The sequence below is a fragment of the Aedes albopictus genome, chromosome 1 (genome assembly GCF_035046485.1).
Source record: "Aedes albopictus strain Foshan chromosome 1, AalbF5, whole genome shotgun sequence".
Lineage (NCBI taxonomy): Eukaryota > Metazoa > Arthropoda > Insecta > Diptera > Culicidae > Aedes > Aedes albopictus.
In genome coordinates, this window is record NC_085136.1 from 255,284,758 (window position 1) to 255,311,541 (window position 26,784).

The window sequence follows — 26,784 nt, forward strand, 5'->3', positions numbered from 1 at the left end:
CGTTTCTTTCGAAAGAAAATTACTCCACTTGGATTACACACATTTTACTTTAACTTTATTGGTAATACTCTTTCTGTTTACTCGCTATTTACATATATCATGCAGTTACAAACATTGAAATTATCTTCTTTGGAAATTCTTCCCGTAATCGATCGTCTTCCATCTTCTCGTTTTTTTCGCTCGTCGTGTGCATTAGTTCCAACTTTGAAACTAAAAAAAAAATTCTTTCTATTCGGATTTTCACCAGAACTAAGATTGCCCTAAATTGGCAAACCAATCACACCACGAGCGTCGACTTCAGTTCAGGAACCGAATGGACATCTTCTGCTCGACGTCGGTGCGCTCCAGCGCCCGGCAAAAGTCCTCGAACGTGATCTTGCCCTGGCCCATCGAGTCCGCCTCGACGATCGTCCGCTCGGCAATGCTATTGAGCTGATCCTGGCTGATGTTGGCGCCGACCATCATCTGCAGAATGCTCAGCAGCTCGTCCCGCGAGATGTTGTCATCGTCGTCCAGATCGTACATCTTGAACGCGAACCGGAGCTTCTCCTCGCGGCTGTTCAGCTTGTTCTCCTTGCTCGGTTTGATTGGCCGGAAGTGGGCCAACACCTGAGTGAACTGGCGGAAGTTGACCCGATCGTCGCTACTGTCGGCGAAGAACGAGTGCACAATCCGTTCGCACAGCGGATTGATGGCCAGCTCCGGAATGCGCAGGAAATCCTCACGGGTAAGAGTTCCACAGTCGCTGCGATCCAGCGAGGTGAACCGCGAATAGAGGCGCTCGATTTGGTTGGGGGTAACTGAAAAGAGGGGACAAGAACAAAGTGGCGATTGTAATTAACAATGTCATTCACCACGAGATTTTCACACGATACAGTTTCTGCCACATCAGCTAAAAACTCCTCAATATTTCAAGGTTTTCTTTTTTCAAAAAAAAAAAAAAAACTAGGCTGCAAAACTGTGAGTCGAAAAGGAGAGCGTCCAACATAGCTCTGGTCCTCACAAGTTCCTACCTCATGCTTCCACGGGTCAAGCGATGACAAAGACCGCCAGCTAAGAGTTGTGTGCTTAGCTGGTAGTGCAGCCTGGGCACTGTTGTCCTTCTGACTTCAGCTAGATTGAGGAGGTACGATCCGAGCGTCTGTTCACCAAGGAGGTGCGGCTCAAACAGCGTCTCTTCTGGCATCCAGCGGCTGAGTAAGAAATGCTGCACCACGCCCAGCTAGATCCAAGGTGGTAGTCCCATCAGCGTGGTCGTCCTAGTGTTGGTTGGGGACGTTAAACAGAACTGGCACGATGTCCCTCCGGCGAGACAGGAATGTTGGTGTAGGCCCAATACAGGGTGGCCACACAAAATCAAAATTGAAATTCCCGCATTTTTCCCGACTTTTTCCCGCATTGATTTTGAAATTTCCCGACTTTTCTTTATATATTTGTGAAGAATGTAAAACATTCAAGAATCCAAACTTTTAAGTTGATCTGTAAAACTTACTGAAATATGTACAGTGTCATTGTTATACTGTGACAGTTTATAATATTTTGGAGACGTTAACATCAAAAGAAACTTACAAGTAACAAATGATTGAAATTTGCTTCTTATTGTGAATGTCTTTAAACGTAAACCTATACTTGAAAATATATGTGTCGGAATTCCCAAAAGATTTTTGTGAACTCTTTAAGAAATGCTTGATGAACTTCCAACAAAAAATCTATTCGACTAACTAAAATATTATTTGGTGAATTCTTTAAAAGAGTTTTGTTACGCTATCCTAGGAATTCTGAAAGTATGAAGGACGGCATTCTTGACGTAATTCTGTTATAATTCCTACAGTCAGAATTATTGGGCTGTTTTCTGGTGAATTTCCTAACAAAGAAGAAGTTTATTGCAAAAATACTGAATAAATGATTGATATTTTCTTACATACTCTGCTGGTAAGAAATATAATTGAGTTAACAAATAATTATGAAGAAAATTAAATTCCGTAGGTTCATATACAAACCACCAGATTCAAAATTATCCGAAATCCATTAGATTATACATAGTTAAATCTTTTGTATATATAAAAGTTTTTACAAGGACTCGCTGGCGTTATATGACAAAACTCTTGAAAAATGTCCAAAGAAACTGGCTTCTAAAGATACATTTGCTATGAGTTTTGCTATGAGAGCACAAGCGCACGGTATGCCCAAAGGAAAGTATTATAAAAATTGAATGTACCTCAAACTGTATTCGCTAGAACCGTATTTTTGGAACTCTAGATTCAGAATATGTGCGGTTTCAAATATTTCATCTTGGGTTTTTTCGCATACATTTTTATATGGGATGAAATTGACCTCGAAGTGACTTTTTTTTTCGATATTTAAGGACTGTTCAATTTATAAAACGGACAACTTTACAAGGCTATAAAAAGAAGACGCGTAGTTCAAATTTAACCACCCTTGTTTCGTTGTTCAGTACGTCATCTTCCATTATGGTAATCATTTTTGAATAAAATAAAAATAGTTTTATTTTATAGAAAATCGGTCAAGTGTTAAATGAGGTGAATTTTTCGATTGCTGAAAATTGAAAATATATATAAAATTACTGTTCACATATGGTATATCGTCTTTAATTCCAAAAAAGTATGTGCCATGCTGCAGCAGCATGAGTAATAAACATTATGGCAGAATTTAAACTCAATTGGAGAATTAAATGTTGAGATATTAAAGTCTCAAGTGAGATTCGATTTTTTGAATAAAATTCAATTGTAAAGCAAAAAGGGCATGCCATTATTAAATAATCATTTTTTTTATGCATCCAGTCAAAAGTGGGAATAATGCGGTTTTAAATGCAGGAAACTGCGTCTTAATAGCATTGCTGGTTTAATTACAGTGCGCCATTACAGACACAGTAATCAAAACAGTTTCGTTCTCTGAAGGTTCTTTCAAATAACCGTGCAATCTAATGCAAATTTTGCATAACAATGATGTTGGAAATAAAAACTTTGCACCCGATTATTATTAAATAAGGTGTACAATAACATAGGACCAACTTTGTTGAAAATAAATAATAACAAGGTTCGCTAGAGTGGAAAATCTGCATTAATGGAGCAAAAAGTATGGAATTTTTCAATATGACCATCTTTAAGAAATAAATTTTTAATGAAAAATGCAATAAAAAGTAAATTTCTCTTCTGTATCATTCAGAGAGCAATATTCTACTACTCTGGACAAATTTTTAGCCGAATCCGTGATGCTATTGCAACACAGGACCTAAATGAACATTTTTTAATAATTTCTATGAAAACAAGGCAACTCGCTATATCAAGCTGGAGAATGCTTGGTGCATTATTACTGACCAACTATTGAACTTTACCTTTAGTAGAATAGTATAAGATTCCAATACATTAAAAACTTCATGAAAATGTGCATGTTAAGTATGTGGAAAGTTATGTCGAATTTTGAGAAATGGGTTTTTATTGATGTTTTACGAAAATCGCTTCAGTTACACAATAAAGAACATTTTGCTTAATGTTATATTTTTCCTACATTTGAGAGTAGCTATAGAAAGTTATGCAAAAAACTGATAATGATTTTATTGAAAAATAAAAAAGATATCGCACAAGCAAGTTGTCCGTTTTATAAATTGAACAGTCCTTATATGGGAAATAGGAAAAAAATCAAAAATTAAAAAACCCAACGTGAAATATTCTAAGCCGCACAGATTCTGATACTAGAGGTCCAAATCTTCGATCCTAGCGAGAAACATTTGGGGTATATTCACTTTTCGTAATACTTCCCTTTGGATATAACGTGATAGCGTATTTTTTTCAAATATTAAAAATATCTTAGGATTGTCATAAAGGGTTTTCTATTATAAACAATTTTTAGCTGAATTTGTACAGAAATTCTCAAACCCTGAAAAACAAAACTTTGACATTTCTGACTAAATTTGTCAGGCTCTTTTTAGATATTTCAGGAAACATTCGATATTCTGGGCTTTATTTCTAATCCTATTTGAAAACTCGTGAATAATTTTCGATGGGAACTTATGCGTAGAGTATAGGTAAGGTACATCTTTGCAAAAAAAAATAATTTGGTCCAATTTTAGTCGAATTTCTGTAGGATTTAAAATGAATCTAGAACAGCTGGTTTTGAGTAACAAATCTCGGCATTTGTAAACCGAGATTCGGCATTCTAAATTAAGTGTGTGTGTGTCAGTAGATCTGCTTCAGAGGTACGTTCTTCTTCATTTAGAAAATTTCTACGAAGTAACAAGCTAAACATTTTCTAAGAAGATGTTAGAGAAGTATTTTATGGCATTTTTGATAAAAACATTCCAAATTTAACTACCAAAATTATTTTTGCGATACTTTTTTCACGTTTTTTAGTCGTTCTTAACTTCATTTCTAAAAATTATGATTTGAAATACGTTTTGCCTAATTTTAAGGTCTAATTGTTGACTCGAGTATCCGGACAATAAAAACCTGTTATCGTATAATTCCACTCGTAATTCAGAATCCAATGCTCTACTGCATCATTTGGATTTTGAAATTCCTGCGTGAAGCTTCTGAAACTGTGTAAGAATCTGGATTTGAAGTGAATCAAGTGCTAAATCTAGGTTTGAGTTTACATTCTGGAGGAGTTACACATCATTTTAAAAATTCCCGATCATAAATAAAATTCCCGACTTATTCCCGCATATTTCCCGATGGATTTCAATTCCCGACTTTTTCCCGCATTTCCCGAATTTCCCGAGTCTGTGGCCACCCTGCCAATAAGCCACCCGTGAAAATCCCCATTGCGAATAACATAGGAGAAAATACGACTCGATACAATCGACAAAGACCCAAGCGACGAAATAAGGACTACGATTGGAAACTTGTAACATGGAATTGCAAGGCACTAGGTTTCGCAGGATGTGACAGGATAATCTACGACGAACTACATCCCCGCAACCTCGACATCGTGGCGATGCAGGAACTTTGTTGGACTGGGCAGAAAGTGTGGAAAAGCGGGCATCGAGCGGCTACCTTCTACCAAAGCTGTGGCACCACCAATGAACTGGGAACAGGATTTATAGTGTTGGGCAAGATGCGACAACGTGTGATCGGGTGGCAGCCGATCAATGCAAGGATGTGCATGTTGAGAGTTAAGGGCCGTTTCTTCAACTACATTAACGTCCACTGCCCAAGGGAGACCTGATGACGATAAAGAAGCGTTCTACGCGCAGTTAGAGCAAACATACGATGGGTGCTCGCCGCGTGACGTGAAAATCGATGTCGGCGACATGAACGCGCAAGTAGGAAGGGAGGAAATGTACAGACCGATAATCGGGCGAAACAGCCTGCACGCCGTATCGAATGGTAACGGCAGCGATGCGTAAATTTTGCAGCCTCCCGTGGTATGGTAGTCCGAAGCACCTTCTTCCCCCGCAAAGATATCCACAAAGCCACCTGGAGATCACCCGACCATCAAACAGAAAACCAAATCGACCACGTTCTAATCGACGGTATATTCTTCTCGGATATAATCAATGTTCGCACATACCGCAGTGCGAATATAGATTCGGATCACTACTTAGTCGCTGTACCATGCATGCGCACAAAACTTTCGACAGTTATCACCACGCGTCGAAGTCGAACGCCGCAGCTCAACATCGAGCAACTTCGTAACTTAGAAGTGGCTCAAGACTACGCGCACCAGTTAGCAGTGGCCCTACCAACGGAAGAGCAGCTTGGCGCAGCTACACTTGAAGATGGCTGGAGGGACATCCGATCCGCCATAGGTAGTACCTCGGCTACAGCACTAGGCTTCGCGACTCCGAATCACAGAAATGGCTGGTATATGGTACGACGGCGAAACAGTTGAAAAACGAGAATGCTGCAACACCGTATGAGAGCGAATGAGGCATGTTACAAACAGGCGTGGAACAGGCAGAACTCAGTCTTCCGGATGAAGAAGCGCCAGCAGGAAGAACGAGATCGCGCAGAGGCTTTGTGCCACAAGCCGGCATGTGCCGAGATAATCACGGGAATATTCTCACGAGCGAGCGTGACGTGGTCGAGAGGTGGCGGCAGCATTACGATGAGCACCTCAATGGCGACATGGCAAGTACCGAAGGTGGCGTGGTAACAGATCTAGGAGTATGTGCACAGAACGAAAGACTTCCGGCCCCTGACCTCCAAGAGATTGAGGAGGAAGTTGGCCGGTTGAAAAACAACAAAGCTGCTGGAGCAGGTCAACTACCAAGCGAGCTTCTAAAATACGGTGGAGCACTGGTGAGAGCACTACACTGGGTCATTACCAAAATTTGGGAGGAGGAAGTATTACCGGAGGAATGGATGGAAGGTATCGTGTGTCCCATGTACAAAAAAGGTGACAAGATGGATTGCGGGAACTACCGCGAGATCACACTACTGAGCGCTGCCTACAAGATACTCTCTCAAATTTTATGCCGCCGTCTATCATCGATTGCAAGAGAGTTCGTGGGGCAATATCAGGTTGGGTTTATGGGTGAACGCGCTACAACGGACCAGATGTTCGCCATCCGCCAGGTGTTGCAGAAATGCAGCGAATACAACGTGCCCACACATCACTTGTTCATCCATTTCAAATCGACGTATGATACAATTGATCGAGAACAGCTATGGCAGATCATGCACGGTATCAGGTATCAGGTATCAGTAGGTCGGCTCTAGAGGCACGTTCTCCTCCATTCGGGAAATTTGTGCCATCGCCATGAACACGAGCCTATTCATCATTTACCTGACGGAGAAGGGAAGGAAAAAGGATAGGACATGGGAAAGGACAGGTAAGGGAATAGGATCGTCATACTCGCAAAAGCGTACCACAATGGGTTCACATAGCGTCCTGAAAAGGACACTGTAATAACGCATAAGCGTGCCACAATGGGTTCGAACAGCGCCCTGAGAAGGGCACTGTGAGAATGCATAAAGCGTAAAGAGAGCCTATAGCTCTTTACCACAGCGGGTCAAGAACAACAGAACGTCCTGAAGATTCAGGTTTCTGAAGTCAGTTTCACTTAATAAGTGTTTCCCGAGTACTCGGAAACGCAATTGCGCAAAAACTGGACAGTTACATATTAAATGATACGAAGTTCCATAATCGGATTCACAGCTATCACATGCAAATGAATCAGCTTGCTGAATATTCGCCATGTGATAACTGAGTCGGCAGTGGCCAGTCAATGCTTTGACCAGCATGCTGCAATTCTGCTTTGACAGATTTGTTAGATACTTTGCCACCCCTAGAGATGGCTCAGTACAATACAATTTTGTTTGACGACATGACTCCAAACTATTCCAGTATTGTTTGTGCTGAGTGGCAGCCCAGGTGTCAATCTGAAGCTTCACCCAACACTTGGATACCGGAATAGCTGGCTCAGGGCCAATGAAGTCATGTGATGCTCCAGTGCGAGCTAACTCATCAGCCAATTCATTTCCAGCGATGGAAGAATGGCCAGGTACCCATACAAGGTGAACAGCGTTTGCTGAATTCAGCTCCTCAATTTGAGTTCGACAAGCGATAACTATCTTCGACCTGGAGTTGGCCGAAGCAAGTGCTTTAATAGCAGCCTGGCTATCTGAACAGAAGTATATTACTTTGCCCATTACGTGCTGCTGAAGTGCTGATTGCACTCCGCACATGAGAGCAAAGATTTCGGCCTGAAAAACGGTGCAGTGTCTGCCAAGTGAATAAGACTGATACAACCTTAGCTCACGAGAATAAACACCAGCACCTGCTCGACCTTCGAGAAGGGAGCCATCAGTGTAACATACGATGCCGTCTGAAATACTTCTCTCCAGATAACCAGAAGTCCACTCTTCCCGGGAAGGGAATTTCGTGGAAAATGTCCTATATGGAAAATTACAAGCAATTGTAAGATCACTTGGAGCAAGGACAACTTTGTCCCAATTCACCAAAAGTGGAAACAACGAGGTGTGTGTTGAACTGCGGTTCACAGGAGTTTCCTCTAGTAAACCGAGTACCCATAGGCGGTAAGTGCAAGAAAGTACTTCTTGTTAGAGATGAATGTGTAGTGGGGCAACGTCAAAGAGAACTTCGAGAGCTGCCGTGGGAGTTGAAGAAAACGCTCCAGACATCGCCATTAAGCACATCCTTTGGAGATGGCCTAACTTTGATTGGACCGTTCTCACTTCGCCCTTTTGCCACCACACAAGACATCCATAGGCCAATATTGGCCGAACAACAGTTGTGTAGATCCATTTGATATACTTGGGTTTTAGACCCCAAGTTGTACCAAAGGTTCGCCGGCATTGCCCGAAGGCCATACAAGCTTTCTTGATTCTGAACTCAACATGAGGTGTCCAGGAAAGCTTGGAATCAAGAATGACGCCAACGTACTTTACCTGTTCAGTCACATTGATTTCAGAATCAAAGAGACGTAAAGTTCGAACACCATTACGGTTTCGCTTTTCCGTGAAAAGAACAATAGATGTTTTACTCGGATTTACCGAAAGGCCATATTGGCGACACCAACCCTCAACTACCTGAAGAGCGTTTTGCATCAGGTCGAAAAGGGTGCTGATGCACATACCGACTAACAATGTTAGGTAGTCGTCGGCAAAACCATAAGTAGGAAAACCGCTATTATTGAGTTGCCTCAATAGCGTATCTGCTACGAGATTCCATAAAAGTGGTGATAAGACTCCCCCTTGGGGGCATCCACAAACACTCAATTTCCTAATCTCCGCTTGACGCAATGACGCGAAGAGATGTCGGTTTTTGAGCATTTGGTGAATCCAATTGGAAATCATTTGAGATATACCATGACCCCGTGCGGCTTCCAATATGGCATCGAAAGGCACGTTGTCAAAGGCACCCTCGATATCTAAGAAAACACCCAAGCATGATTGCTTTTGAGCGAATGCCTTCTCGATATCGTAAACAACTTTGTGTAAAAGAGTCACAGTGGACTTTCCAGATTGGTAAGCATGTTGGTTCACATGAAGAGGCACATTGGCCAGATGAACATCACGGATGTGATGATCGACTATGCGTTCTAAGCTTTTCAGAAGAAAAGAGGTCAAACTGATAGGTCTGAAGCTCTTTGCTTCTTCATACGACGCGCGACCCACTTTCGGAATAAACTTCACAGTAATATCCCGCCAGGATTTGGGAATATACCCTGTAGCAAAACTGCAAACAAGTAGTTGTTTCAAAACATGTTTGAAATGATCAAATCCCTTCTGAAGCAAAATAGGATAAATCCCATCTGCCCCAGGAGATTTGAAAGGAGCAAAGCTATTGAGTGCCCATTCAATCGATTCTAAAGTTATGATACTCCGAGCCGAAGCTAAAGAATCATAACTACAAGAAAAGACATCAGGTTCATCCGAAGATGTAATATCCACACATCCGGGGAAGTGTGTACTGAATAAACATTCTAAAACTTCCTCATCAGAGGAAGTGAAATCACCATTTGGCAAACGAAGTTCGTTCACTTGAAAATCCTTAGATTTTGCAAGGATTTTGTTCAATCGACTGGCTTCACTCAGACTGGAAACATTTGTACAAAGGTTTTTCCAGCCGGATCGTTCAGCAGACCGAAGAGCTTTCTGGTAGGCCTTGCGAGCCGACCTGAAAGCCTCCGATCCAGCCGAACGTCGTCTGTTCCAACTCTTTCTACATTGTTTCCTGAGCTTCGCCAGATCGGAGTTCCACCAAGGGGTTCCTCTTGTGGTCTTCACAGACCGCAGAGGGCAGGCTTCTTCAAAAGCTTCCATGATGAAGGCCGTTGTAGTATCAACGGCATCATCTAAATCACTTGGAGTGTCAATTGATGGTGAGTATCCATGAAATTTGGCTGCAACCAAATCGGTAAAGAGATCCCAGTTGGTTGACCGGGGATTCCTGAAACGCAAAGTTTGCGAAGTAACATTCACATGTTCAAACAAGATGTAACGATGGTCAGATAAAGATTCTTCATCTGACACATGCCAATTGGTCAGCTCATGACTAATTCTGCTAGAGCAAAGCGTTATGTCTAACACTTCCTCTCTACCAGATACCATGAAGGTTGGGCGGTTGCCTATGTTAAGTAATCCAAGATCTGTACTACTTAAGTATTCCATCAAACTGGAGCCTCTCAAATTGATGTCTGAGCTGCCCCAGATTATATGGTGAGCATTAGCATCACTACCAACAATTAGCGGAAGGCCTTTTGAAGTGCAGTATGCAATGACTTGCTTGAAAGCATCCGTAGGGGATGGTTCATCATGCGGTAAATAAACCGAACAATAAACGTATTTCCTGTTGAGGTTTCCAACAGATACATCTATTGTGATAGCACATACATCTCTGGTAGTTAGTTCAGAGATGAGTGTAGCAACGATTACGTTGTTGACAAGCACACATGCTCGAGGCATGACACGTGAGTTTGCCATTTCATTTTTACTGAAAGTAGCAAATACCGGATTCACAAGGTTTCCTAAATAGAAATTCCCCTTACGAAAGTAAGGTTCTTGGACTAACGCCACTTGGGCTGTACCATTTTGCATAAGTCTACAAAGATTGATCGTTGCTGTTCTTTTGTGCTGAAGATTGATCTGAGCTATCCTAACCGTAGCCACTACCCAAACTAGGTAAGATTAAACTCTTAACAATCACAGCACAAAAAAGAACAGCAACAATAAAGCCAGATTGGTATCGATTTGAGTGCGCCAAAGGCGAGGATGCACAGAATACACTGTGTAAAACGCATAATGCGAAACCATATAGGTGAAAATCTAAACTAATTAATAACATCTTCATAATCCCGCCCTTATTCAGCCTCAAGTATGAGATTGAAGAAGGGCAGCTGATTGTCTCGGAGAAACACAAGGTCCACCGCGCTATTGCTCCGGTTAGCACAGTAAGGGCAAATACTGTGGAGGGTGCCCTGGTACTCCACAGGCTCCGTTTGCGATTAGGTTTTTATAAGACCCCCCTAACCATTCATTCCTAGGCACGGTAAGCGTAAAGCCGCATAACACCATGAATTAGGGGTCACCTGATTAGTGGATTCCTACCACTGGAACAGGCGGTCCGTAGTGCTATTCTTAGCCAGTTGAACTAACCGCTACCGACACTACACAGCTATCTAGGCTGATCGGGAAAAGAAGTTAACACGGATTCTCGGATAAACTGATACGATTGATCAAGGCGACGATGGATCGAGTGATGTGCATCAGGGACACTTTCGAGTCCCTTCGAATCTCGCAGAGGGTTACGGCAAGGTGATGGTCTTTCGTGCTTGCTGTTCAACATTGCTTTAGAGGGTGTAATTAGGAGAGCGGGGATAAACACGAGTGGAACGATTTTCACGAAGTCCGTTCAGCTGCTTGGTTTCGCCGATGATATTGATATTATAGCTCGTAAATTTGAGACGATGGCGGAAACGTGCATCCGACTAAAGAGTGCAGTTAGGCGAATCGGATTAGTCATTAATGTGTCGAAGACAAAGTACATGATGGCAAAGGGCTCCAGAGAGGAATCAGCGCGCCCGCCACCCCGAATTTATATCGACAGTGATAAAATCGAGGCGGTTGAAGAATTCGTGTACTTGGGCTCACTGGTGACCGCCGACAACGACACCAGCAGAGAAATTCAGAGGCGCATTGTGGCAGGAAATCGTGCTTACTTTGGACTCCGCAAAACTCTACGACCGAATAAAGTTCGCCGTAACACGAAGTTAACTATCTACAAAACGCTGATTAGACCGGTCGTCCTCTATGGGCACGAAACATGGACCCTACGTGCAGAGGACCAACGCGCCCTTGGAGTTTTCTAACGGAAGGTGTTGCGTACCATCTACGGCGGAGTGCAGACTGAAGACGGGACTTGGAGAAGGCGAATGAACCACGAGCTGCATCAGCTGCTAAGAGAACCATCCATCGTCCATACCGCGAAAATCGGGAGGCTACGGTGAGCGGGTCACGTCATCAGGATGTCGGATAGCAACCCGACTAAAATGGTTCTCGAGAGTCATCTGACCGGTACAAGAAGACGTGGAGCGCAGCAAGCTAGGTGGGTCGACCAAGTGGAGAACGATCTGCGGACCCTACGCAGAGTGCGGAACTGGAGACAAACAGCCATGGACCGAGTGGAATGGAGACGGCTACTATGTACAGCAGAGGCCACCCCGGCCTTAGCCTGATCGGTAAGGTAAGTAAGGCCTCACAATTGGATCTCCATTGTGGAGCTCCATCGTCGATGTAAAACCGATAGCCACAGAAATTCGGGAACGAAAGTGGAGGTGGGTCGGCCACACTCTACGCAGGGGCGGAAAAGAAGAAATATGCAAGATTGGAAGCCAGTAGGACATCGTAGCAGAGGCAGACCCAAAGGCTCATGGCGGCGCAGCCTCAACAAGAAATAGAAAATGAAGGAAGTCGACAGAAATTTGACCTGGTCACAGGTTAAGGCGATGACTGGCAATCGCCCAGGATGGATATCTTTCATATCGGCCCTCTGCACCACCATGAGTGCTCAGGACTGAAACCCCCAATTACGAAGAAGACACAGCTACCGGAAATACATAAGATTCTCAACAAAGAGTTTCTAGAATTAAAAAAACTTCTAAGAATGCTAGCAAACTAGTTAACCATCTGTAGTTTTATATTTCTTCATACGTTTGTAAGAGAAATGAAAACTTTTCTCAAGCATTCTTAAGCAAAATTCAGCCCATTACAGAACTATTCTACTAAAGTGTTTGGGTGATCACGTGAGATAGTGCTATATCAAGAACATATTCTAGTGTAAGTTGCTAGTTACGGTCATACAGTTAGTGCATACAATGTCAACCCACCTAAGCAAACATCCTCGCCGAGTTAATTACCTAAATCGTAATTAAAAACGCCAATCAAACCTCGCTACAACTACTACACAAGGTGCCAGCCTAAAAGACTGCTGCAGTTCTCTGATAAGAGACTCGTATGATAAGGTGCCTCGTCAAATCCCTCCGTATAAAAATTGAAAACGTTCCAATCGCCTACTGCGAAGGTACTCGCTTATCACCTCGGCACAGAATGCAAACCCGCCTACAGTAGGCGATTCAGGCCATCCATTAAGTTCCCAATTGCCCACAAAATGAAAATAATTGCATAGGCACACCGATACCTCTCAAGGTTGGAGAACCTACGGCAATGATACTTACATCCCGTCTCCTCGTGAATCTGGGCGATTTCCTCCTCCCGCAGAAGCAGCGATGACTTGTTTCCCATGGCGAATATCGGAGTTTGTGCTGTCGCGACGCAATCAACCAATTATTGGCCGAGTCAAAGTTCAAAGATTGCTAATACAAAATAATAAACACCACTTTTTTTTCGCTTCTCACTAGTGCAGGAAATCGGACGTCGTAGACCGTCAACACTGCTTCCAACCAGAAGCACGACAGTTTTGACTTTGATCAAATTTTTCAGCGAAGGCGCAACGGAACGGAACGAAGGAGAACGCGAACGACACGCAAACGAACGGGTTTTCGTCTTCGTCAGCTTCGTGATTGAAAATCCGAAGCCAGCTGGCAACCTTGCGTTCACTTCAAAGTTTTGCCTTCAGAAACGTTCGATTATTTTCGCCCGCAGATTTAAGGCTTTACGGGGCGTCATCAGAATCCTCAATCATTGCTCTTAAACTTTCATTATTTATTATTATGCCTGGTTTAGACAGTGCAAGTGACTTGATTCAAGTCAATGGAAAATGTTCATTTGAATGCGAATTGAACGTGTAAACACCACCAATCATCTCACATGAGCAACTTACTTGACTTGAACGAAAGTTGAACATGTTGAACTTTTTCATTCAAGTCAAACGAAATCGTCTCACTTGCCCCGTCTAAACCCGCAATTCATTGATTTATTGATTTATCTTTATTTGAGAGACTTTCAGCCAGGCATTGCATTGCTCATCTGAGCAAGAGATCATCTTTGTTTGGAGGAAAGATAATATCTCTCATCACAGATGGCACTGGAATGATCCATCTCGTCATCTTAAGATGATCTTGACAGTAAACCGGATAACGAGGGAAAGTGTTTAATACGGCGCAAAAAAAATTACAAAAACTTTGTAAGTTTTAATGCAACGGAGATTCGCAATTTAGGTATATGCTAGGTGCGCCGCATGGTTGTACATCCAAAATGTTGGACTCTGTAATTTTCTTCGCGATATCTTCGTCCGCAACTATATCTGCTTCTGGCTCGTCGTCTGATTCATCTTCTCCTTGGGGTTCCAGAGCATTCATTCGCTTTATTTCACATCTGAAAACGTAAAGATAAGTAAAAATTGCTATTTATTACTAACAAATAATTTACCTCAAAGGCTCCACAAGCTCATCAAAACAAAGTTCCTCAAAATCAAGCCCTTGTTCTTGAGCTAAATTTTTGACTGTTCGCTTCATATTTGCCGCATTATCAACGGTCATGGCGTACGCGGTGTCAACATTCTGACCAAACTTCTCCATCAACTTTTTTGTTTCTTCAGCCAACATATCCGCAGTATGAGATTCATTTGCCTCAATGCAACCTAGTACTCGAACTTGAATTTTTCCGTCCTCTGCGAATTGCTCTGTGGTCCCTAAAAGGCTGCGCCTATGACATGTTGCTGCATCCAACTGATAACAAACCATCCGCCCTCGAAGTTCTTTGACAATTTTATTGCGCAAGGCGGAAGCTCCCAAAAGCACCAATTTGTGGACGTTCCTTAGAAGTCACGTTGACCCCGAACATACCGTTTGTCATTTCCAGAATATCGGATAGTCCTGGAACATCCAAACTACGGAACGACAGCTTGCCAACCGTAACCATCTTGACGATATTCTTCAAATAAGCATCGGTCTAGGGGCAAGACACTGTGCAATCCGGAGCAACTCTGAGCAATCCTGAGCTAGGGGCAAGACAGATACAGCGAGAGTAACTCTGTTATCGAAGTGTTGCTCAGAATTCCTCTAGATAGCTCTGGATCACTCTGGTTTTCCCGAAATGTTGCCTGATACCAGTGAAAAATCGAGCAGTCTTGCCCGATTTCCCGCTTCGTGGAGACGTTTCTGAATGGATTCGATCAAAAAATGTTACTCAGGATTGCTCAGAGTTACTCCGGATTGCACAGTGTCTTGCCCCCAGTTAAGGAATCTCCGCAATAAGGGGCTGTTCATAAACCACGTAGACTAAATTTTGGCCATCTCAGACCCCCCCTCCCCCCTCGTAGACTTTCGTCCATACAAAAAAAAAAAGAAATTTGTATGGAACTCCATACAAAAAAAAAGAAATTTGTATAGACTTGTAACGGAAAAAAAGTTTTGCGAAACACTACAAATGCATTGTGCTCCCGATGGGTACCACAATGTAGACAACTGCTAAAAGAACCCTACAAATGCGCATTTTATTATCCGCATCGAGCCCCATATTTTGAAGCTAGTGGGATACGAAAAGTAAAATATAACGAATACATTGGAACCTTATAAATGTACATTTTATTTTCCGTATCGGGCCCCACGTCTGGGAACTTAGATACGAAAAACAAAATGGAACATTACAAATGCACAAAACACAAACATGCAAAACATAACATAAATTGTGCCCAGTTATCCAAATAGATAACTAAGTTCGAACCCAGGATGACGAGGTTTCATTTTTGTTCTTGGTCCATCAGTCAATCCTGTAATCGTATTTTTTCTGGCAGTTCGCCTTTTAGTTCGCAGCATCTCATAGCATTCATAGCTTGTTTTGATCTAGGAATTTCTAATCCTAAGGGGGCATCCTGATTTGAGCAACAACACAAGACCGTCTACAATTTGATGTCCGTGTTAGGGGACGGCTTGTGTGTTTTGTACTGGATCACTCCTAAAATGTTTGGAGCACTACAAATGCACATTCTAATTCAGGGACAGATGTACAAACCTTAGTATAAAATGGAAAATCAACTGACAAAATGTTCACAATTATTTACAAACGTAACACACTCCATGCAACAATCGAAGAATTTTCCAAGAATTGCATTGTCCAATTCATGGAAAATTCTTAAAACTACTTTACATACGTCACAACTAATTTACAAACGTAACAGACTTTGTTCAGACCCCCCCTCCCCCCGAAAAGTCTACGTGGTTTGTGAATGGTCCCTAACTGCCCGACACGTGAATTGGGTTTTAAAATTTTGAATAATTTATTGATTTTTAAATTCTAAAAGCTTGCAAAAGACGAGGCAAAAGAGCACCTTTTTCTGAGCCACTATGATTTTTTTTAGATATTTAGAACTTTGGTTTTGATACTTTAGAATCAATTTCAAAGACATTTTTTAAATCACCTTTTGACAGCTGGGCAACTGCTTGACAGCTCCGCCCAGTACAAAATGCGACGAGGGGTGATTCGACAAATCGCTCCCATACAAACTTCAAATTCATTTTTAAATAGGTTCCCGGGCACCAAAACTGATGAAAATTTGGATTTCGGCTCAGTTTCACATGCAGATTCAGAATACGAAGATGTCTCAAAACCGCTAAGGAAGTCATTGCGCGACAAAAGAAAAACTTTACAAAACATTTGCAATAAAACGCTCATGGATTAGAGTCCCTATAATTAGAGTCTGGCGGACTGTCACTTTCGACCGGAGCCAATCGAGCATGACGTCATAGTGTCCTCATCGATGAATGCTACACCGTGACGTCATGCTCGATTGGCTCCGATCGAAAATGACAGTTCGCCAGACTCTAACTAGACTGACTCTATCATGGATGACTCACCCTAATCTAGGGTCCAACTAATCATCAGCCCTTCAGAAGTGTCGTGCGTGTTTCACTTTGCCAGAGAGTTCGACCCTGGCGAACCGGAGCAAAACCCAAGCACCAACTGTCAAAAGCACGCGATTCGTTTCTCTTTTTTTGGGAGCGGCTTCTGTTGTGATTGCCGCAAAATTGATCGAAAATATCAAGTTTTTTGCTGTAAATATTGTGTGAAAATTACGATTAATCGATAGTCGCCGTAGTGTTCCAATGGACGAAACAAAAAGCGCAGAGATGAATCCGGATCAGCAGCAAGCGGAGCTCCGGAACCCTCCGGTCGATAGCATCAGCAGCACAAAAACAATAACAACCGACTCCGCAGATGGTAAGTTCATTCATACCGAGTTATTTTACCTGTTAGGTTTCTAGTTGTAATTTGTGGATTGATCCCGGCTTATCGCGGAACAAGCGCATGTTAGAAACGTTAAGATAGTGGTTAAGCTCAATCACACAAAAATACCAACATTTTTGCCGGAACCCAACTCAAATAAGCTTTTTACTTTGTTGCTTGTTGTTAGAATTGAATCGAAAACGCATTGTGATAAAAGTTGTCAAACATAAGTGCCTCAAGTGCCCCTAATCCGCGTCATTGAGAAGTCTGGAAAAATGATGGGTGAGTGTGATTCTAATGTAATAATTTGCTTATGGAATAACTTACGCGTAAAATTGTCCTCACAATACAGTTGTTTTGCTTTCAGGTTCGAAAAGAATGGCAGAAGATGATCCAGAAGTCAATCGTAACAAGTTACGTCGGATCGAAAGCGGTCCAATCACGATCAATGGGAAGTATTTGGAAGAAGGCTTCCGAAAGCAGTTCAGTGAGAGTTGGTCACGGAACGAAGCACTGCGGGGGAGCGGCTATCAGCTGCGGAGTGAACCCTTTCAGGTGAGTCAGTTGGCACGTAATTCGACCGTGCACTGGTCAAGCATGTTTTAAATAAAATTAAATAAATGCTTTTTTCTTGTAATCGCTAATAAGGTATCTACCCTACAAGGATTCTTGGAAGAGGACGAAAGCGACTGCTCGGTGACTCGTGCATTGGAACAGGAATTCACCGAGATGGACTGGAAGCGAAAACAAATGGATCTGTACGAATTCTACCAAACGATGGACCTTTGCGCGGTTCGGAAAGAGTTCTTGGCAGGGTTTTACAAGAACCTGAAGGAGAGGGTTTTACCATTGATGCAAGAGCTAACGGGGATTCAGTTGACCCACGTATCCGCTTCGTGTTCAATGTACAACGCGGGAGACTATCTGCTGGTTCACGATGATCTGCTGACTGACCGGAGAATTGCTTTTGTGTTCTATTTAAGTCCCTGGGAAGGTCACAAGGAGTGGTCTGCGGAACATGGCGGGGCGTTGGAACTGTTCAAAGCCGACGAGAATGTTCTTCCGGTGTTTCCGGTTACGGAATGTATTTATCCGCGGAACAATCAGTTGGTTTTCTTCAAAGTTTGCGAGAAATCCTTCCACCAAGTAGGAGAAGTGACGACCTTTGAATACCCTAGGTTAACGATCAACGGGTGGTTCCATGGTCCGGTCGACCAGGAGAACGCCCCTCATACTTCCATTATAGTTGATACACACTACTTCGGACCGGAACCGGAAGCAATGCAACTTCCGGAATGGATCAACAACGTATATTTGATCGACGAAGTTAAGCACAACATCCAGAAAAAGGTGGAAATGTTTTCCGAGGTCTCTCTGGAGGAATTCCTAACGCCGGACATCTTTGAAGTGATGTCCGAAACGCTTCGAACCAGTACCGACCTCACCTGGACCATCAAAGGTCCAGCGCATCTGCGGAAGTACGACATCCTAGACTTCAGCACCGTCAAATCCGGCCCCCTCTCGGACCTGTACAAGCTGTTCACAAGCCGGGACATGTTCCGTCTGCTGCAAGATTACACCGAACTGGACCTGGCCGGACCGACGGCGAAGCGTCCCACCTGTGCCATAGAGCTGCAGCGTTGGCAAAAGAGCTGCTACACCGTCATAGGGGATCCGTCGTCGTACTCGGATAGCACCCTGGATGTTCTGCTGTACCTGAACGCACAGGAAAACGTTGGAGTGGTGACCTACCTGGTGCCGGACGGGGAGCAACAGCCCAGTAGCAATTCGGAACCGGACCCGGATGAGGACGATCCGGTGCTGCTGACCGTTTACCCCAAGGATAATGTTCTGAATGTGGTGTACCGGGCCGAGGGGACGACCAAATTCACCAAGTATGTTTCGAAGAATGTGTTTCTGGAGCAGGAACAACCGGAGGGTGGAGGCCATCCGTACACGTACATTTTGGCGTGTAGCTATAGGGAATAAAGAGTTGATACATTTGCTATCAATTGTAAAAAATATGAAGTTATTTTTTCACATTTGAAAGAACATCCCAACATGTTGGGTACCCTATAGCCGTTTTACATATAAATTTTAGAATGATAACTAGGGCTATTGTGATTGTTTTGTCAGCTATAGACCGATCGGATTGTGGCTGTTGGTGATCAGCAAGGCGGACTATATCGTCTCCGCCAAACCGAACGAAATGTATCGTGCATCGCGACGCCCAAGGAGGACATCGGATTATGGCATCGCCGCGTGTGACACTTGAATGCACACAGTTTGAAGCAACTTCGCAGTATGGTCTGTGGTGTGCAATTCGACGAATCCAATATGCCGTGCTTGGAAGGGAAGCATCAACGTAAACCGTTTAAATTCAAAGGGGCCAGAGTAGCAGAGGTGTTGGAACTCGTCCACAGTGATCTGTGTGTTCCCATGGAAACGACTTCCGTAGGAGGCAGCAAGTACTTCCTTACATTCGTCGACAATTGCAGCATGAGGTGCTTCCAAGGGCGTAGCCAGCTTTTTGGTCAGGGGGGGGGGGGGGGGTGGGCAAGCGCCCTTAGTAAATATGTACCAACTAGCTTTTATAACTAAACGCAACACGATGAAATTTAATATTAGTGTAACGAACGCGAATCAATCAATTTGCATTTCAAACTCAAGTTGTCATTTTCCTTAAGTTATACAGCGCACCGCATGGCATATTGTTAGTTGCAATATGCGCATAGTTGATAATTCTCTGCTACCCAAGACAATTACGTCATAAACTAATCTTCTACGAAGGACCAAGAAAGAGACCCATAAATTGTAATGAAAATAGTGACGCACCGATAGTGGCGGCGATAACAAAGTAGAGATAATAAGAAAGGGACCCAAAAGATAATGAGTCAAATCAGGTAGAATGTATTGTACATTCATTCATATATATAAGGCTTAGCATTAGTAATAAAGTTAGTTCTAGACCACAGTTCTACAGTGTATGTTTTCTACATCCGAAAACCGTAAAGCTCCGGTGTCACAATTAGAATAATAACATTATATTTTAAAAGCTTTATTTAACCCTTAACCCTGTTGTATTTTGTACAATATGTTAAAAAAAAGCTCGCCTGATCTACACAAATCAACGTGGTGCTGGTGGTGGTGACGAATTTCTGGAAGATTAAGGATTTTTTTACTCGTACATTATTTTGCTGATTTTTTTTGTCAATTCTACAAAACATTCATCAGAAATTATAGCTGAACTCTTTTGGAAATTACGAACTCTTTTGAGGATAAACCCAGAATGTCCTGGTGCCTGTATGCGTCCATTTATCTTTCAATACTACAGTAACCCCACAATTTATGAATCGGCAAAAGTGAGCACAGTTTATGGATCACTCATTTGATTAACATAGTGATTCATAAATAGTGTCCAAAATTAAGGTGTCAATGCGTCACTACGTTTTCAAACGAATCATTGACTTTTTAATTTTCAATGATTGTTTGCCTCGCGTTTTTGAAGTGATAAAAAACTGTCAATTCTGCAGCAATGCGGCAGAAAAAGTATCATCGCAATCACTGCGAGTGAGCATATGGGATGATATTTTTTCATACGAATATTCGCTTTGGTGGCAGAGAATTATCACTTTGAAATTTCGAGCCACATATCCAACATGGCTGCCGATGCTGATGATGCCGTAAAAAGCCTTAAAGTGATTCATTGGTGTGGGGTCCTCCAGAAATTTTTGAATTTTTGAATTCCAGAAGGAATTCCTGTAAGAATTTCAGAAAATAAACCTGTACTAATCCAGGAGATAAATTATGGGAGGAATACCTAGTAAAATTTCAGAAGAAATCTCTTCTAAAATTCCTAGAGGAAATCTAAGAGAAAATTGTGAAGGAATCCTTGGAGGAATGCCTGTAGAAACTTCTGAGCAAATTCCTGGCGTAATTCCTGGAGGAACTCTTGGATTAGACCCAGCAGGAATTCCTGGAGAATTTCCATGATCAATTTTTTGGGTGAACTCTTGGAATCCCTAAGAGAAATCCGGGAGAAATTTCTGAAGAAAACTCCAGAGGAATTCTGGGAGGAATTGCTGGAGAAATTTCTAAAAAAAAACCCTTGAGAAATTAATTGTGGGCTACGTGGCCGAGCGGTTAGCGGCGTCAGTCGTTTAGGTGTCTCATAAGCCTCGGAGTGTGGGTTCGATTCCCGCTCCAGTAGGGGAAAACTTTTCGTCAAACGGAAAATTCTCCACTGGGCCACTGGGTGTTTCATGTGTTGTCCGTTGTCTAATATTAGTTAGGTTCAGTCTGTGCGGCCTCTGGCCGAAGACGGTGTAGTGTCTTTTAAAGGAGGATTTTCTGAAAGAACCCTTGGAGGAATTTTTGGAGGAATCCCTGGTGGAATCTCTGGGAATATTCCTCGAAAAATTCATGGAGAAATCCCTGAAGTAATTCCTGGAGAAATCCATGAAAATTTCCTCAAAGTATTCCTGCAGAATTTCCTCAAATTTCCTCAAAGTATTCCTGGAGCATTTCCTGAAAGAATTTCTGAAGAAATCCCAAAAGGATTTCCAGGAGACATTCTTGGACGAATTGCTGGCTTGATTCCTGTAGGATGCCAGGAGTATTCCGGAAGAAATTCCTGGGGTATTTCCTGGAGGTATTCCTGAAGAAATATCCAGGGGATATTCCTAGATAACATCCCGGAAGAATAAATGGAGGAGTTCCTAGTGATATTCCTGTGGAAATTTCTGAGATATCTCTGGAGGAATTCTTAAAAGAATTACTGCCAAAGTAACAGAACTAGCTGAACAATAGTTTCTTAAGCTGAAGTTTGCTTAAGAATAGTTTGTTCCACTCTTGTACAGCAAAAATGTTTGTTGGGTGGATGAATATCTAGAGGAATCTCCAGAAGAATTCTGAGAGATTTCTGTTATTTTCCTATTTCTGAAAGAACCCCTTGAGAGATTCCTGGAGGGATTTCTAGCGGAATTGCTAGTGGAGTTCCAGGAGAAATTCTCGAAGGAATTCCTGAAGGAATACCTGGGGGTATCCTTGAAGAAATTTATGAAGAAATCCCTGGAGGAATCTCTGGAGGAATCCCTGAAAAATCCCAGAAGGAATTTCTGAAGAATATTCTTGAAGAATTTCTGAAGAAATCCCTAGAGGATTTCCTGGAAGGATCTTTAGAGAAACATCTGGAGGATTTCTTGGAGAAATCTACAAAGAATTTCCTAAAGAGATTTTTCATGGAGCAATCTCTGGAGGAATCCCTTAACAATTCCTGATGGAATCTCGGGAGAAATTCCTGGAGAAATACCTAGAGGAATTGCTGACATAATTTCTGAAAGATGTCCAGGAGCAATTCCCGGAGAAATTCCTGGGGGAGTTCCTGATGAAATTACTGGGGTTATTCTTGGAGAAATTCCTGGATAAAATCCTGGAGGAACACCTGGAGGAATTACTAGAGGTATTTCTTTGGGAAATTCTCGGAAGAATTACTAGATGAATTTCTAGAGAAATTCTGGGAGATTTCTATTTCTACTCTATTATTTTTCTATTTCTGAAAAAAAAACCCTTGATAAAATCCTGGAGGAATTTCTAGCGGATTTCTGGAGGAATTCTTGGATAAATCTTTGAAAGAATGCCTGAAGGAATCTGTGGGATTAGAAGGAGTTTAAAAAGAAGGCCCTGGGGGGATCCCTGAAAAAAAATATTGATGGTATTCCTCCAAGAATTTCCTGGATGAATTTATGAAGAAATCCCCACAGAATTTCCATGAAGAATCCTTCTGGAGGATTTCCTGGAGGAATCTTCGGAGGATTTCCCGGAGGAATCCCTGAAAAATTCCTGAGGGTATTCCTGGAGAATTTCCTGGAAGAATTTCTGAAAAAATCTTCAGAAGATATTCTGGAAAAATTCCTGGAGAAATTGTTAACATAATTTCTGAAGGATATCCAGGAGCAATTCCTGGATCAATTCCTAGAGAAATTGCTGGAGGAATTCCTGAAGAATTTCCTGGAATAGTTCTTGGAGATATTTCTGGATAAAATCCTGGAGGAATTGCTGGAGGTTCTCCTTTGAAAATTGCTGGCGAAATCCTTGAACGAATCTCTGGAGGAATTCCTTCAACAACTTGTGGATGAATTTCTGGGGAAATCTATAGAGGAGCTCTGGGAGAAATCTCCTGAGAAATTCACGGAGGGATTTCAAGAGAAATCTCTGGAGGAATGCCTGGAGAAATCCCTGAAAAAGTTCCTGGACGAGTTTTTAACGGAATTCCTTGAGAAATATCTGTAGCGATTCCTGGAGGGAAAATTGGAAGATTTCTTGGTGGAATTTCTGGAAAAATTCCAGAAGATATTCCTAGAAAATATCCAGAAAGAATTTCTGAAGGATTTCCTGGAGTAACTGGAAGAATTGCTGACATAGTTTATGATGGAGTTCCTTGATTAATTCCTGGTGTAATTCCTGGAGGAACCCCTGAAAAATTCCTGAAGGTATTCCTGGAGAATATTCTTGAAGAAATTCTGAAGAAATCCCTAGGGGATTTCCTGGAAGAATCCTTGGAGAAACTTCTGCAGGATTTCCTGGAGGAATCTTCAAAGAATTTCCTGAAGAGATTTCATGGAGAAATCTCTGGAGGAAACCCCTAAGCAATTCCTGATGGAATCTTGGGAGAAATTCCTGGAGAAATACCTAGAGGAATGGCTGTCATAATTTTTGCAAGATGTCCAGGAGCAATTCCTAGAGAATTCCTGGAGAAATTGCTGGGGGAATTCATGTAGAAATTCCTGGGGTGATTCCTAGAGAAGTTACTGGAGAAATTCCTGGATAAAATCCTGGAGGAATGCCTGGAGAAATTCCTAGAGGTATTGCTTTGGGAATTTCTGGAGGAATCTCTAGAAGAATTCTTGGAAGAATTACTGGATGAATTTCTAGAGGAATTCTGGGGAATTTCTATTTCTATTCTATTATTTTTCTATTTCTGAAAAATGGTGGAATTTCTAGCAGAATTTCTGGAGGAATTCTTGAATAAATCCTCGAAGGAATTCCTGAAGAAATCCTTGGAAGAATCCTAGAAGAAGTTTGTAAAGAAGTCCTTGGGGGAATCCCTGAAAAAATACTGATGGTATTCCTCCAGGAATTTCCTAGAAGAATTTATGAAGATAAACCTAAAGGATTTCCAGGAAGAATCTTTAGAGGAACTTCTTGGGGATTTCCTGGAGAAATCTTTTCCTGAGGATATTCCTGGAGCATTTCCTGGAAGAATTTCTGAAAAAATCTCCAGAAGAATTTCTGGAAAAATTCCTGGAGAAATTGTTGACATAACTTCTGAAGGATGTCCAGGGGCAATTCCTGGATCAATGCCTAGAGAAATTGCTGGAGGAATTTCTGAAGAAATTCTTGGGGTAATTCCTGAAGAATTTTCTGGAATAGTTTTTGGAGAAATTTCTAAATAAAATCCTGGAGGAATGCCTGGAGGAATTGCTGGAGGTTCGCCTTTGGGAATTTCTGGCGGAATACTTGAAGGAATTCTAGTAAGAATCTCTGTAGGGGTTCCTTCAACAATTTATGGATGAATTTCTGGGAGAATCTCTAAAGGAGCTCTGGGAGAAATTTCTGTCGCCTGAGAAATTCCCGGAGGAATTTCTAAAGATATCTCTGGAGGAATTCCTGGAGAAATCCTCGAACGAATTTCTGAAGAAATCCCTGGAAAAATCACAGTTCCTGGAAGAGTTTTTAGTGCAAGTCCTGGAGGAATGCCTGTAGCAATTCCTGGAGGGCATACTGGAAGATTTCTTGGCGGAATTTCTGGAAAAATTCCAGAAGGTATTCTAAGACAAAATCCTGGAAGAACTTCTGAAGGAATTCCTGAAGGATTTCCTAGAGTAATTCCTGAAGGATTTCCTGGAGTAATTCCTAGAGGAATTCCTGAAGAAATTCGTGGATGAATCTCTTAGTGAATTCGTATAGGAATACCAGAAATAATTCCTTAAGAAATCGCAGATGGAATTCTTGAACAAATTCGAGAGGAATCCTTAGAAGAGTTTCTGAATAAACTCCAGAAGGAAACCCGGAAGAAACTTTAAGAGGAATTACTAAGGGAATTCCTAAGCAGTTCTTGGAGGAAATATTGAATCAATTCCTAGACAAGTTCCTTAAAAATACAAAGGAGAATTGCTTGAGGAACCCTAAAAAGAGTTCGTGGGAGAATCTTTGGGGGATGTTTAAAATAAGTTGTTCGAGAAAGAATCACAGAAGGAAGTCCCGAGTTAAGCCCTGCAGAAATTCTTGGAGGAATCCCTATGGAGGATATCCTAGAAGAATACCCGTAGAGATAAACGGAGGAATCTCTAGAAATACTTCTGGAGGAATCTCTTGAACAATTCCTGGAGGAAATTTTGGAGAAATCTCTATACGCATTTCTGAATTAATCTATAACCAGTGGTGTGTCTGTCTGTCCGAGATTTGTGAGATTTTCGCGGTGTAGTGTTTCGTTTCAATGTTAAAAATACCAAGAAGATGTTTGAATGTCCGCTGAGCATCACCAAATACCACCCACCGCCCACCGGACAGCTAGCAGCCACACCACATAGCTCCGCTACTCGCCACCAGACATCGCAGGCTCAAGGATAAGGCGGCCATGAGGGGTGGCGTATAAGGAGCCATGATGGGGCGAATTTCGTGTAAGCGGGAAACCCTCGGTCGGGGAGTCTGGATGGTAAAGCGCCATTGCTCTAAATCATTGGCAAGCCAAAGCTCAAAGAGTACAGACGAGTTTCGAGAAGTTATTCCAAAATTAACGAAAGTTTGAAGAAGTTAAGTCGGAAGGAGTAATATAATAAGTTTTGAGTGAGAGATAGTGGAAGGAGCAGAATATTGGAAAAATCCAGGTAAGAACTCCCCATACCAGTGCCCCAATCGTCCCCATCAGTAATGCGCCACCCATTCGTTTCCAAACCGCCCGCAGGACCCCTTGTATTTTACCTTGGTTTCTTGGTGTAGTCCTTAGAGTCCGTGTAGAGAGACCCGAAAGTCATTGCGTGGACCTACCGGCTCCCAGTCAAGCGCAGTTCTCGACCCGAAACTGCGAACGTAGGACGGAACCCTGACGGGAGAGTACCGCCCACCACAGTGCCGTTACCAACTGTGAGTGCCGCCATTTTGCCCGGAGCTTCGCGGCATCGTCAAGCCAAAGACCGCGAACGCTCGGCACCGTAAAGCCAACGGAAGGTAATCAAGCGAGAGAGGAGGAAGTGAAGCCGACGTAGCGTCGCCGGTCGAGAGGAGCGAGCCAGCGACGAAGAAGAAAGGTGGAAAGGAGTGGTTGCGGAACGAAGAAGGGGCCCCGCCGACCGTAAAGGGAAGAAGAAAGTGATAGAGAAAGGTAGGAGATAGACTGTAAGGAAGTGGGAGGAATAAAGGTACCTGTGTGCAAAAGTTTTAATAAAGTGGTAGAAGTGTTTGCAATTCGGTACTCAAGTGTTTTCTTGGTCGCGGTGAGTCAAGCGCGTATGCCGACCCTGAGGCAGTTGAAGGAGGGGGTCTCATTGATGCCGGATAGGGGGAGGCCCCATTAGTTACAAATCCTTGGATGAATTTTTAGGGGAATCACTGCAACAATTCCCAGAGGATCTCTGGAATAATTCTTAGAGGAATCTCTGAAGAAATTCATGGAGAA

General features: G+C 42.5%; 2 protein-coding genes across 3 annotated transcripts in view; one reads left to right on the plus strand and one right to left on the minus strand.

The window, feature by feature from the left end:
- Nucleotides 1–33: 33 nt before the first annotated feature.
- On the minus strand, nucleotides 34–13,466 carry LOC109417729 (calcineurin B homologous protein 1). Its single transcript, XM_029860431.2, has 2 exons — nucleotides 13,160–13,466; nucleotides 34–800 (listed from the first exon to the last, which is right to left on the minus strand). The coding sequence occupies exons 1-2, from the start codon at nucleotides 13,224–13,226 to the stop codon at nucleotides 298–300; spliced, it is 570 nt and encodes a 189-aa protein (XP_029716291.1). The 5' UTR covers nucleotides 13,227–13,466; the 3' UTR covers nucleotides 34–297.
- A 3,367-nt stretch (nucleotides 13,467–16,833) lies between these two features.
- LOC109408290 (prolyl 3-hydroxylase sudestada1) overlaps nucleotides 16,834–26,784 on the plus strand; it is a 33,399-nt gene continuing 23,448 nt past the window's right edge. The window contains exons 1-3 of one of the 2 annotated variants that reach the window (XM_019681558.3): nucleotides 16,834–17,102; nucleotides 17,476–17,663; nucleotides 17,757–19,182. In XM_019681558.3, the coding sequence (XP_019537103.3) occupies nucleotides 16,988–17,102; nucleotides 17,476–17,663; nucleotides 17,757–19,097 (1,644 nt within the window). In that variant the 5' untranslated portion in view covers nucleotides 16,834–16,987 and the 3' untranslated portion in view covers nucleotides 19,098–19,182. Of the gene's footprint in view, nucleotides 17,103–17,475; nucleotides 17,664–17,756; nucleotides 19,183–26,784 lie in introns of those variants that run through there. The other variant, XM_019681556.3, reaches the window with a different exon arrangement.

Coding starts and splice junctions, on each gene's coding strand:
- LOC109417729 (XM_029860431.2), bottom strand. CDS start 13,226: ATGGGAAACAAGTCATCGCTGCTTCTGCGGGAGGAGGAAATCGCCCAG. Junction 801..13,159: donor GATTCACGAGGAGACGGGAT/GTAAGTATCATT, acceptor CCCTCTTTTCAG/TTACCCCCAACCAAATCGAG.